The sequence below is a fragment of the Equus caballus genome, chromosome 11 (genome assembly GCF_041296265.1).
Source record: "Equus caballus isolate H_3958 breed thoroughbred chromosome 11, TB-T2T, whole genome shotgun sequence".
Lineage (NCBI taxonomy): Eukaryota > Metazoa > Chordata > Mammalia > Perissodactyla > Equidae > Equus > Equus caballus.
This window is the reverse complement of record NC_091694.1, coordinates 48,131,710-48,144,462: the sequence shown is the minus strand read 5'-3', so window position 1 is coordinate 48,144,462 and position 12,753 is coordinate 48,131,710. Positions and strand designations below refer to the sequence as shown.

The 12,753-nt window shown below is 57.9% G+C and overlaps 1 protein-coding gene across 5 annotated transcripts in view; it reads right to left on the bottom strand.

Moving 5' to 3' along the window:
- Positions 1 to 12,753, bottom strand: part of SPNS2 (SPNS lysolipid transporter 2, sphingosine-1-phosphate) — a 36,202-nt gene that overhangs the window by 2,237 nt on the left and 21,212 nt on the right. The window contains exons 3-12 of one of the 5 annotated variants that reach the window (XR_011423068.1): positions 9,990 to 10,126; positions 5,722 to 5,873; positions 5,474 to 5,540; positions 3,996 to 4,138; positions 3,571 to 3,723; positions 3,267 to 3,456; positions 2,837 to 2,902; positions 792 to 890; positions 540 to 703; positions 1 to 161 (exon numbers count right to left, since the gene is read on the bottom strand). Coding sequence is in view for 4 of the 5 variants with exons in the window: in XM_070226479.1 (XP_070082580.1) it covers positions 5 to 47; positions 540 to 703; positions 792 to 890; positions 2,837 to 2,902; positions 3,267 to 3,456; positions 3,571 to 3,723; positions 3,996 to 4,303; positions 5,474 to 5,540; positions 5,722 to 5,873; positions 9,990 to 10,126 (1,379 nt within the window). In the remaining variant the exon portion in view is untranslated. Of the gene's footprint in view, positions 162 to 539; positions 704 to 791; positions 891 to 2,836; positions 2,903 to 3,266; positions 3,457 to 3,570; positions 3,724 to 3,995; positions 4,304 to 5,473; positions 5,541 to 5,721; positions 5,874 to 9,989; positions 10,127 to 12,753 lie in introns of all 5 variants that reach the window. The other 4 variants (XM_023653291.2, XM_070226479.1, XM_070226478.1 and 1 more) reach the window with 4 other exon arrangements.

The window sequence follows — 12,753 nt, the reverse complement described above, 5'->3', positions numbered from 1 at the left end:
CGCCTCAGACTTTCATGGATGCAGGCGGCATCACCAGCTGGTTCACCCTGGGGGAGAGACGGGCGGGGGTCAAGGTGGCGGATCAGCGGGGGCCCGGCCCGGGCACTGCTCTGGCGCATCGCATCACGGGGGCTGGCTGACCGGACGTGCTGGGCAGGGACCTCGTCAGGCCCAGGGGGAGGTGGGAGAGCCCAGGGGTGGGGAGAAGAGAAAGAGAGACAGGAGTCAAGAGGAGAGGAGAAAGAAGTCAGAAAATGAGAGGAAAAGGAAGAGGAGGGGGTCCCAGCTCTGAAAACCATTAACTGCAGAGAAAGACCCAGGCCCAGAACCGCCAGGCACAGCCCGGCCACCGAGGGCTCCCAGCCACCGCTGCATGTGTGACGGAGCCTGTGAGCCGGAGGCGGCGTCACAAGGACAGGAAGCCGTTGGGGCCGGGCAGGGACCCCTTCGGCCAGGTGACCCACCCACTTCACCCTGGAACCACCCCAGGCGGAAGCTGTCACGGCCGAGGCGGCAGGCCCTCCCCCACCCCCACTCACTGCTGCTCAGCCTTGGCCCGGTCACTGAGGAAGAAGAGAGCAGTGGCGAGGAAGAACATGCCACCCAGGACCACGACGAAGGGGCAGAGCATGAGGGCATAGCCCAGACTCAGGAACTCCCAGAGCGGGGAGTCCTTGGTGCTCTGGCGGATCAGGTCGGAGATCTGTGAGGATTGTGGGTGACCATCAGGGCGGGGCCACCTCCCGAAGCCCGTCACCCACCTCAGCCTCTCCCGCCCCCAGGGTACTCACAAAGCCGATGAGGTAGGGGCTTCCGGCATCCCCCAGCAGGTGGGAGGTGAAGCTCTGCAGGGCCACTGCGGTGGCCCTTCTTGTGGGAATGACCACATACTGCAGAAGAGGCGGCAGGTCAGAGGCCACAGGAGCCAGGTGCCCCCACCTGGCCTCATCCCTGGGGTCACCACGCTCTGAAGCCCCCATACCCTCAGACTCAGTCTGCCCTGGTGTCTTGACCCCTCCGTCTCCTGGGCCCTTCCCTCCTCGCGCCCCTCCCTCCAGCCAGGCCCTCTGCTCTCCAACTCGTGGGACCACGTGCCTCAGGGGCTGCGCTTGGCTCTTGGTGGGGAGCCAAGCACAGTGGTCAAGGGAAACTGAGGCCCAGAGGCGGACATTCCTCAGGGATCACACAGGGAGTCAGGCACTGCAGGGACCAGAACCCCAAGGGTCTCTCGCCCTCATCTCCTCGCTGCTAAAGACCCATCTTGGTCCCCCCTCCATGAGGACCTGGCAAGGCCTAGGTTGGCCTGGGCTGAGGGACTGGGGGAGGAGCAGGACCCTGCCTGGAAGAGCCTCCACTTTACCCATGGGCACCCCCAGCACCGAAAGCCGGGAGCTGCTGGGCCCCAGGAACCCCGCTCAGACCAAGGAGGCCTGACTCACAGGGGCAGCACCTCCAAAGTGGGGCAGGCTAAGGTCAGCAGAGGGGCAGTGGGACAGGCAGCAGCCAGCTCCGTGGGGGGGCCCTGTGTAGGCCCCTGGGCCCGAGCTCCAGCTGCCTCATCTAGGCAGAGTTCCAGGCCCTGTGGACAGTCTGTGAGAGCAGCCAGTGCCCACTGGGCACCCCAGGATGGGTTGGGGCGGGGAGACCTGGATCTGATGGGACTGTGTGACCCCATTTCCAAGAATAATTAGCCGCTCGGTTGTGACACTTATTAAAATGGGACATGATTTCCCTGGGACCCAAACCTGTCAGCAGCTGGGGCTGCCCCTGGCTGAGGGGAGGCGGAGGAGGGGCTCCTGCTCATTGCCAAGGGCACTTGATTCAGACAGACTCATCCCTCCCTTCACTCAGGGCATGTGCGGGGCCCCCCACCCCACCTGGCTCCATGCTCAGGCACAGAGCTGTGTCAGATCCCCCCACCTGTCCCCACCCATGGCCTGGTGGGGCAGAGAGATATGCAGGGAAGCTGGGTGGGGCAAGGCAGGCTTCCCGGAGGAGAGGACCAGCAGAGGCCCTAGCCAGGCAGATTCTGATCTCTTGAGCTGTCCCTTATGGAGGCACCCTCTCGTCCTGAGGGCCAACCCATGAGGAGTCCTTCCTCCCCGGCCCCAGAGCCTGCCTGGCAGCTCCCAGACACTCTCTCTAACGCAGGTGCTCTGTACTCCCTTCCCCCAATCCTCTCCTGACCCTGACTTTGCAGGATCCCCAAGGACAGGGCCCCGTGTCACTCCCCCCAACCCCCCCAGACTGCTGAAGTTATCAGGGCCACAGCCCCCTCCCGGTTCCTCCCAGGCTGCGCCCGTCTCTGCCCAGGGACACGAGCCCCTGCTGCGCTCAGACGGCCCTTTGTCCCTGGCCGGCTGGTCTGCAGCCCATTGTTGACCCTGTGAAGACAGCCTCTGTCCACCCAGCCCCAGCCGCAGGCACCCGGCAGGCGCCCTGGGACCCAGGCTGAGCTGGGAGGGCAGGGTCCATGGCAGCTCAGACGCTGGGGGAGGAGCACTGGCAGGCAGCACCACCTCCGTGCCAGCCTGGCACTGCCAGCCTCTGGGCCACAAACCTGAGCGTCCAGACATCCCCCTCCCCGCCCCATCCTCACATCCATCCCTCCTGCCCGCTCAACCCTCAGATTTCAGATGCAGACCCCAAAACCTCTGATCCCCTCCCTGCCTCCAGGCTCACCTTCCCAGAATGCCTTCCTCCCCCCCGCCCCCCGCCCCCACTCCCACCCCAACCCCCGCCCTGCCAGCTTTCCTGCCTCTTCACCCACCCTCCCCAGCTGACCCAAGAGGTCAAGAGGCCTGGGTCAGCACGAGGCAACCTTGGCCTGCCTCACCATCAGGATGTCCGCAGTGATGGCCCAGTTAGAAAATAGCAGCGTCTCCCCGACGAAGATACAGATCTGTCCAGGAGAGACCAGAGCGACCGTTAGGGAGCCCTCCACCCGCCAGTGGCTCCGGGCTGCTCTTTGAACCCTGGGTGCTGGCAGGGAGCCCCCAAAACCCTCCCACCTCTCTGTGGGGCCGCTCTCCTGGCAGTAGGCCCATGAGGAATTTGTGGATTATCTACAGACTTCAAGCCATGCCCACAGCCCTGAAGGACCCCCAGAGCCCTGGACAGGCCCTGCACAAAGCAGGGGCAGGCAGAGGACTGGAGCCTCCCACAGGGAGGGAGGGCCCCACGAGTCAGACTGTGTTTCCTGTTCCAGAGCCTCCTGGGCCAGGCCCAGCTCCCCCCACCACCCTCACACCCTCCACTGCACTCACATAGGCCCCCACGATGCTGCTTTTGGCGGCCACGAAGATAAGGCAGATGAAGATGGCAGAGCCCAGCATGCCCACAGCACACACTAGCGGGTCAGCCCGCTGGGTCCGCAGGCGGCACCAGCGCGTGGCTCCTGCCCCCGTGACCACACCCAGAAAGCCCGTAAAGCAAGTGATGGCTCCAAAGATGAGGCTGTGGGACAGAGGACGCAGAGCACGGGTTGGTGGCTGCCAAGGCTGGGGCAGAGGGGCTGGCGCTCTCGTCCAGCATCCCTTGCCACCCACCCCGCCCCCTGCCGTGCCCCACCTGTCCTTGGCCCCACAGGGTGGGCTGCTGCACGTCTCTGCCATCTTCTGCACGACTTGGGCGCGGTGCAGGTAGAGCGGGATCCACATGCCCAGGGCCCCTGTGGCGAAGGACACGGCCGACGTGGCCAGGGAGGAGAAGACGTAGCTGCGGCTGGGGAGAGGCCGAGGCGGCGACACTTAACCCAGGGTCGGGACCCAGGAGGCAGCCTTTTCTTCCCGACTCCTTCTGGGCTCTGGGGGTGAGGGCTCAGCCCTCAGGAATAATAAACGCAAGTGGCCAGGATGTCAATCCCAGCACTGTGGGCAGTGGAGACAGCGGGAGGTCTGGCCGAGGGTGCTGGGTGGGCCACCATGCTGGGGAATGGGTCCTCTCATCTCAGCACCCCTCCCTCCTCCCACCAGACCCCTCCCAGCAGCACTCACTTCCGGATCAGGGCCTTCATGTCTCGGAGCCACGAGGTCCGTGCCTTGAGCTGCCCCCCGAGCTGGTCGGCATGGCCTCTCTTAGTGGCCGGGACCAGGACAAGGATGAGTGTTCCTGTGATCATGCCCAGGATGGGGGACACCTGGCAAGGCAGGGAGCACCAGGTTAGGACACCAGTGCCCAGTCGGTCCTGTCTCTTCTGCACCAGGAGGGGGGCGTAGGCAAACCAGGCCTTCTCTGGCTCCGAGCGCCTCCTCTGGGCTGGTGTCTGCCCAGCCTTCCTGACTGGGCTGCTGAGAAAAGCCACCTGGGGATGAAGTCAGCAAAAAAGTCTTGGGGGCTCAAAATGAACTGTCCAGACCAGGGGCAAGATAGGAAGAGAGACTGAAGACAGAAAGGAGGGATGGATGGTCAGATGGACGGAGAAGGGAGGACAGATCGCTGGAGAGATGGACAGAGAAACAGACAGATGGATGGAAGGATGGATGGATAGATGGATGATGGGTGGAAAGAAAGGAAGACAGATAGATGGACAGACATATGGAAAGATGACTAGGAGAGGAGGAGAGAGAGTTCCTGGGGACAGGGAGCCAGATACCAGCCCTGCCCACATCCCTGGGTCAGGAAAAGTTCCCCAGGCTGGCTCCTCACCCTGGGGGGCACTGGGAGGGGACTGGCTGGGCATGAATCTTCCAGCTAACATATCAAGTAGGATATCCTTTGGGAGGGGCCCATATGGGCCCCAGGAGAACACAGGCTGAGGGGCCCCTTCAGGTCTTCCCTGTGTCCAGCCCAGGGTTGAGAACAGACTCTCCACGGCCCCACGCCTCTCCCCACATGGAAGGAGGATATCTTGGCAGCCTGGATTCCGATATACCCACTCCTCCCTGCCCCCCGTTCATGAGAACAGGGAGATCTGCCCCCACCCCCACCAGGCCAGGGAGCCCAGGGGCTCGAGAGTTCCTCTCCATTCACCCCCCAACCAGAAATTCCACGGAGGCTGCTTCCTTCCTGCTTTTGAGGAAAAAACACTTTGTCTTAAGCTTCCTCTCCTCCGGGAGACTGGGGATCTCTGTTTCCTCTGATTGCACTGTCCTGGGGTCTTGGCAGACTTGCCTCGAATCCTCCTGCGGGACAGGAAGTGGCTCCAGACCCTGGGGGCCCCCACACAGAGGTTTGGTCTCAGTCTCACCCCAGCACAGTGCCAGGGCTCGAAGCAGGAAGTGCCATCGTGGACCTGGAATTTCCTGACATGGTGGGAGAGTCCTCCGTCCTCTCCGACTGGGGGCCCTGGGGGTGGTGGGGCTGAGTCTGGCTCCCCTCACAGCTGGGCCCCGACACCTCAATGTGGACTAATCTAGAAAAGCCCAGGCCCGAGAGTTGGGAAGCCTGGAGGCGGAGGCCTGCGTCCTAGCCCGGGCTGTGTCCCCGGATCTCTGAGTGACTCTGGGCAAGGACTGGTCTGGGGTGTCCTTACCCGCAGGGCCCAGTGCCAGTCTCCAGCCGCCTGCTTCACGCTGGAGCCAGTGATGTAGCCCAGGCCACTGCAGAGAAGATGGCACAGTCAGGTGGGGATGGGCGGGCGCAGAGGATGCCCACCGGCCTCCCGCCCCCACCCCCTAGCCAGCCAGGGAGCTGACCACCTGCATGCTTCGGTCACAGAGAGCCGGACCTCAGGGAGAAGGGGTGGTCAGAAGTCCGAGTGGGCCCTGCCCAGATCCTCACCTGCCCAGCGGGATGGCAAAGTAGAAGACAGACAGCATGAGCGTGCGCGTGTTCTTGGTGAAGAGGTCGCCGATGATGGTGGGTGCGATGGTGGAGTAGCTGGCCTCGCCGATGCCCACCAGCCCCCGAGACAGGACCAGCAGCCAGAAGTGCTGTGGGGAGGGGCGGAAGATGCTGGGGGACCGTCCTACTCTTCTGTCTGCTCGTCCTTGGTCCCCACTTTGCTCCTCACCCCTGCAGGGTCCAGGAGCCAGGGAAGACGATGGAGCCCAACCCCTGCCTTAGCAAAGACTACATCCCTAAGCCACTCTGGGCCTCAGTTTCCCCCTCTGTATAGCGGATTTGATAGAGTTCGGTTGGCCCAGTGCTGGGATGGGACTGCACTTGCACAGGCTGAGAGTTATAAGGACGGCCCAGACAGATCCCCCTCTGTCCCCATAAGCATGTGGGGCATAGGCCTGTGTCTCCACTGCCTCTCCCCAATTGGGAGACCCCCTCTCTGGGTTCTGGCCCCAGCTTGGGGACCTCAAGTCACCCCTCACTCTGCCTCCCACCCCTGGGCAGGGCAGCTGGGCTGACTCTGCCAGCACGGAGGACGGTGTGAGTGGGGAGTGGGCAGGGCAGCCCAGTGGGCTCAGTGCCCCCTCCCCGATACACACATCAAAGAGGAAAGCCCAGCTGAGCCAGGAAGGGTGGGGCAGTGCCAGCTGCCCGTGGTGCTACCCCTTTGATGTGGACCCGGCCCCTCTGTGCCCCCAGCTGCCCAGGGCCTGAGAACCCAGCCTGGTCATCTTTCCCCAGCCCCACCCTGACCACCCATCCGGCCAGCATCGCCCACATGCAGCCCCCCTCAGGATCTCCCTGTTTCCCTCTCTGCATCTGCACATCTCTTTCCCGGCCCTCTCTCTGCATCACTGGCCCTGCCCATCCATCTCTGTGCCCCTCATTTCTGAGGCTCCTTCGCTCACTCTCTCCCTCTCCGAGTCTTCCCCTGGCCCCTTGCCTCTGCTTTTCCTGGGAATCATCTGCCCACAGCCTTTACCTATTTTGCTGTTGGGTTGTTTGTCTTTCTTGTATTGATTTCTGTTAGTTTTTTATCTATCATGTGTATTGATCTTTTATTATATATGACACAAATATTTTCCGTCATCTTTCCTCCCGCTTTGTTTATGGGTGGTTTCACCGAACAGAAGCTTTATGTCGTGCTGTTTAATTTGATGCTGTCCAATCTTAATGGGTTCTGGACTATTCATGTCTTATTCAGAAAGTCTACTCCATCCCAAAATGGTAAAAATATTCTTTAATATTTTTTTTCTGCTTTTTCTCCCCAAATCCCCCAAGTACATAGTTATATATTTTAATTGTGGGTCCTTATAGTTGTTCTTTAATATTTTATGGTTGTTATATTTGAGAGAGAGAATGGGAGCAGTTTCCTCAGTCATCCTCCTCGGTAAAGAGCAGATAAGACCTCTTTGATGGGGATCCTGTTGATGGCCCTCTCCCCCCAGGAACCCGCCGTGTCGTGTGTTGGTGTGAACCCGTCTCTACCTCTGCATGCATGTACCACGTGTGAACATACATACATGTACCAGTGAACCACACTTAGTGTCTTCTGTGTGCTTTTAAAACATGAACATGAAAGGGACCGTTCTGTGCATCTGATCCCACATTTTTGCTGTTTTCCCCCATTCTTATCTTTTGGAAACCGATTTATGCTGGTTAATATAGCTCTAGTTCATCCTTTTGCTGTCAGGAATCCCATAGTGTGAATACATCCCGTTTGACCTGGGTATTCCCCAGTCATGGTCCTTTAGACTGCTTCCCTTTGTTTCTATTACAGTTCTGCAACAGACATCCTTGTATGCACATGTCACTTCATGTCCACGAGTTGGAGTTTCTCTCTTGGGTACATACCTCGAAGTACAAGGCTGGGCTGTACACAGACTTTTACAAATCCTGCCATTTTGCTCTTCAAAGAGGCCCCACCAATTTACACTCCCACCAGCAGCTTTAATAACACTTGGTATCGTCAGCCTTAATTGTCACCAATCTGTTGGGTGTGAACCGGTATCTCACTGTTGTTTTAATTTGCACGAGCCTGATTACTCCAGAGGCAGAGTGCCATCTTTTCCTGCGTTTATCGCCCACTTGGGCATCTTCTCCTGGAATTGCCTGTCCCTGTAATTTGCCCATTTTTCTACTGGATTATTTGTCTTACTTGTCTTTTTCTTGTTGACGTACAGTTCTAGATTTTTACAGTTTGCTTTTTACTTTACTTTCGCCTATCTGGAATTTACTCTGAAGGATGATTTGAAATACAGACTAAACTTTATTTTCACTCCAGATGGATAGTGAGTTCCCCCAAAACCATTTATCTGAGATGCAACTTTCCTCCCGCACCAGCTCCCGTGGAAAAGAGGACTCCGTCTCATCGACCCCTTGGTTTCGGTTAGAACAGCCAGATTGTGATGACGGATACGGCAAGTTCCCCTTCACTGTTATTTTTCACCATGTTCTTGGCTGTTCCTGGGCTTTTTGTCTGCCAAATTAGCTTCAGAATCACGTTGCCAAGGTCCGCAAAAACCCCCGTGGGACTCAGATTGTGCTAGCAATGAATGTATGGATAAATTGGGGGTGATCTGTCTGCTTCTCCCCCCACCTCTCCCTCCCTTCCACGCACCCAGAGCGGGGCCTAGCCCTGGCGTCATGGTCCTGACCTCACTGGCCAATCCCAGAGGTTGGATGACCAGGAACCTGGCCAGGGGCAGAACAACGGGGCCCTAGAGGCCTCTGGTCCAGGCTCCATTTTCGACTGTGGCCGCAGGCTCCACCTGACATGCTGGGCCTGGAGCCTACCTGGGCCTGACCCTCCTCTGTGCAGCTGCCCCGGGAAGCAAAGTGGTACCGCCCAAACCTGCCCATTCTCTCTGCCCTCGCCTCCAACCTCTTCTCGATCAATGTAAACCTGACCTACCGTTCCCTTCTGCAGCCTCTTCCAGAGTCCAGCACTGCCCTCAGGAGCAAGCCCAGGCCCCCCAAACTGGCATTCGAGGTTCCCACGACCTGGTGCCTGCCTCCTTTCCAGCCAAAACCCTCTCTGCCTCGTTCTCGCAACCCTCTCCCAATTCTCCATCCATGAGTGTGCTCCCTGTGCCCATGCTATCTTCACCAAAAGGCCTAATCTCCCTGTCCTGCCTGCTCAACCCAAATGCTGCCTCCTCCAGGAAGCCTTCCCTGACCACATGAATTTCCAGAGACTGCGCTCTTCAGTGAGCACTTTCAGCACTTTGCTCATCCTGAAGGTCTGAGCATGGGAGCTCCTGTCACATCTTCCCACTCCCAGCCTGGGTGCTCCCAAAGACAGGGCTGAGGTCTCCTCCTTTGTCCCCTAAGCTGAAAGCTCCATGAGGACAGATCCTGGTCCTCCCTCCTTCTTCTATCTCCCTTTACAGTTGTCATCTTGTGATTGTCCTTCCTCTGCTTGAATACCCCTAGTTATGGGAAACTCACTACCTCACAAAGCAACATATCTCCTCTTTGGAAGAAAGAACAGAAATAATGATTTATTGAACACCTGCCATGTTCCAGGGTCTGGGCATTCATTAGCTCAGTTATTTCTCACAACAAACCTTCAAGCTGAGAAGCATTATCCCCATATTAAAGATGAGGAAACTGAGGCTCAGAGAGGTTAAGTAAGTTTCTCCAGATCACAAAGCTTAGTAGGCAACAAAGTTGGGATAGTCAAACCCAGAACTGTGGGAACAAAGTAAGAAACATCTTCCTCGTGTTGAACTGATGTTTGCCTCCCTAGAACTCTGACCCTAAGAGTTAGCTGGTGGTCAGTCAAAGAGCAAACTGTGAGGCCCAAAGAAGAGTAGTGACTTACCTAGGGTCACACAGCAAGATGAAGGCAGAGCCAGGACTAGAACCCAAGGGTCCTGACTCCTTGGCAGACTCACTCCCCCTATGCCTTGCGTCCTCCCCAAATCAGAGGCAGCTCAGAAAGAGTCAGGATACCACACAGGGCTGTGAATCCCTCAGGTCAGGCTGACATGGGGAAGGCCCTGTCTGCAGGGCCAGTTTGCAGAAGTACCCAAACACGCCCTCATCCCACTGCGAATGGAAGACACTGTCTGGGGTTCGAACCAAGGGGCTGGAACCCACGACCCAGACTATGGCAGGTCAATCAGGCTAGCCGCCCCCTGGGGGAAGCAGGCCACGCAGAGGGGCTGGGCAGGGCTGCTGGGCGGAAGCGGGGCAGGCCTCACCTGCTGGGGGATGAAGGAGCTGGAGAAAGTGACGGCCGACCAGAAGAAAATGCCGCAGCTGAGGATCACCTTCCTGTTGAAGCGGTCACCCAGGTACCCGAAGAGGGGGGCGGCCACCATGAAGCTACAGATGAACACTGTGCAGGGAGAGGCGGGCTGAGGGCCGCGCGGGGTCCCCGTGGCCCAGCCCGCCTGCCCCTACCGCTCAGCTCGCGGCCAAGTGCCCCTGAGACAAAGGTCGGCCTGGGCCAGGGCCTGAGGAAGCAGCCCCAGAGAGGGCGGCCTCGGCCCGCCTGGGCCCCGGGGAGGCGGGACGGCCCCATCCTCTTCCATTCATGTCCACGGGCTGCCCAGCGCCGGGTGAGCCTTTGGGGTACTCTGAAAACAGTAAAGATTTATTCTCTGAACGGTTTCTACATGCCAGGAGCTGTGTTAGAGGCTCACCACGCAGCGTCTTGTGTGCCCCTCCAACCCCATCCCACCGCACAGACGGGGAGACGAGCTCAGAGAATAATGACCCCCTGCCTGTCTGCCTCCAGGACCAGCGTTCCTTATACTTATACACCACACTGCTCCCCTTGTTATACTTGGGAAAGAGGTTCAGAGAGGTGAAGGGATCTGCCCAAGGTCACACAGCAAATCAGGGCAGAACTGGGCCTAGAAGCCCAGGTCTCGTACCTGCCAGATCACACGACCACCCTCAATCCCAGCAGGCTGCAGACATTTCCTGACATTCGGAAACATTGTCATTTGTTCATTCATTCATTCATCCATTCAACAAAACAGACAAAAATTCCTGCCCTCTCTGGACTTTTGTTCTAATGAGGAGGAACAGAAAATAAAATAAAAGTACGGTATGCCAGATGGTAACAAGTGATAGCAGAGTAAAAGAGCAGAAACAGAAGATAGGAAAGGTGTGTGTGAGAGAGAGAAAGCAGATGTTACAATTTTAAATAGAAGGGTCAGAGAAGGTGACATTTCAGCAAAGACCTGGAGGAGGTGAGGAAAAAAATCATGCAAATATTACACCAAGAACAGCAAGTGCAAAGGCCCTGGGGCGGGAGCGTGCTTAGAATATTTGAGGAACAATAAAGAGGCCAGAGTGGCTGGAGCAGAGGGACCGAGCGGGAGAGGCCGGCTGGGGTAGGGACCGTGACCCACTGCGATGACTGTGGCTTCAACGGGCAAGAAAGGAAAACACCAGAGGATGCTGAGCAGAGAGTGATATGACCTGGTTTTGTTCTTCGGGAACAGGAGAGCAGCAGTCTTAGAGGACTCCGTGGGGGTCACACTGCCTGTGATGGGAGGGGCCTTGGGGTCCCAGGTGGGGTGAGGAGGCCAGCAAGGCAGGGTAGGCCCTAGATCATGCAGCGAGGCAGCCCCCCACTGCTCCCCCTAAAAGCCAGTCCCACAGCTGACAGGCAGATGGCCAGACAAAGGCGGGGGCGGGCAGACAAGGTGGCCAGTTGGCCGGCCTCTGACCGCCAGGCTGAAGCATGCCTGGGCTCTGCGGCTCCCGTGCAGACCTGAGTCCCCAGGGAGGAGGACCAGGGAGGGGAGGCAGGAGGGAAGGAGGAGAGCAAGGCGGAGAGACGGCTGGGCTGCAGAAACGTGACTGCCCCTCTCTCATCCTAGTGGGCAGGACAGTGAGCATGTGTGGGTGCCAGGGGAACCTGCTAATCCCAACTCTGTGTGACGGGGCCCTCGGGGAGAGCCAGCGTGGAGGTACGTGTACCTGGGCACCAGAGACACCCCGCCTGGGCTCGAAGTCAGCTCTGCTCCTTCCCAGCTGGGTGACCTCAGGCAGGTCAACAACCTCTCTGTGCCTCCGTTCAGTGGTGTGCTCATAAATGTTTAACAACTGGCTCTCTGAACAAGTGGAGAGAGGAAGCCCTGATGTGTAGTGTTTGTAGTGTTTGCCAGTCTTCATGGGGTAAATGCTCCCAGCGCGGCTGATCCCATGTGACGTCACTGCTCAGAGCCGGGAAGCGATGAGCAGTTGCACGGCATTGTGTGTGCAGTATTTCTACCACACAGATACAGCAGACGTAAACCACCTTAGGAACTAGAGCATAGTAAAACATGGTGAAATGATTACAGGGTGATGACTTTTAAGTATTTATTACGTTTGTTTTAATATAAATTGTTTCATGTTAAGTTTACACAGTTTAGTTTTTTGTCTGTTTTTGTTTTTTGGTGAGGAAGATTGGCCCTGAGCTAACATCTGCTGCCAGTCTTCCTCTTTCTTTTTTTTTTCTCCCCAAAGCCCCAGCACATGGTTGTATATCCCAGTTGTAAGTCGTTCTAGCTCCTCTGTGTGGGACACTACCTCAGCGTGGCCTGATGAGCGGTGTCATGTCCATGCCCAGGATCCGAACCGGTGAACCCTGCGCCGCCAAAGCAGAGCGTGGGAACTCAACCACTGGGCCGTGGGGCCGGCCCCCATAGCTTAGTTTTTAATAATGGTTGTGTTTGACAACCCGCTCACTCGATTCCTGAAAATTGAACAGTCAACTCTCAGGAGCCAGCCTGAGCCAACGCGGCCACTTCCTCGTCTGCAAAATGAAGATGAAAATATCAGCTCGCAGGTGCTGCGACCGCTGGGTGGGGTAAAGCTTACGAGGCGCCTCGTGCCCTGCCCTGCCCTGCCTGAGGGGACTGCCTCCAGCAACACGGGGCCCTTGTTCAGATTAGTCAAGGCAAACATCATTTCCTCATATCTAGAGAAAGAATTTTTCCTGCTGGGCCTGCCTCCCAGGGCCTG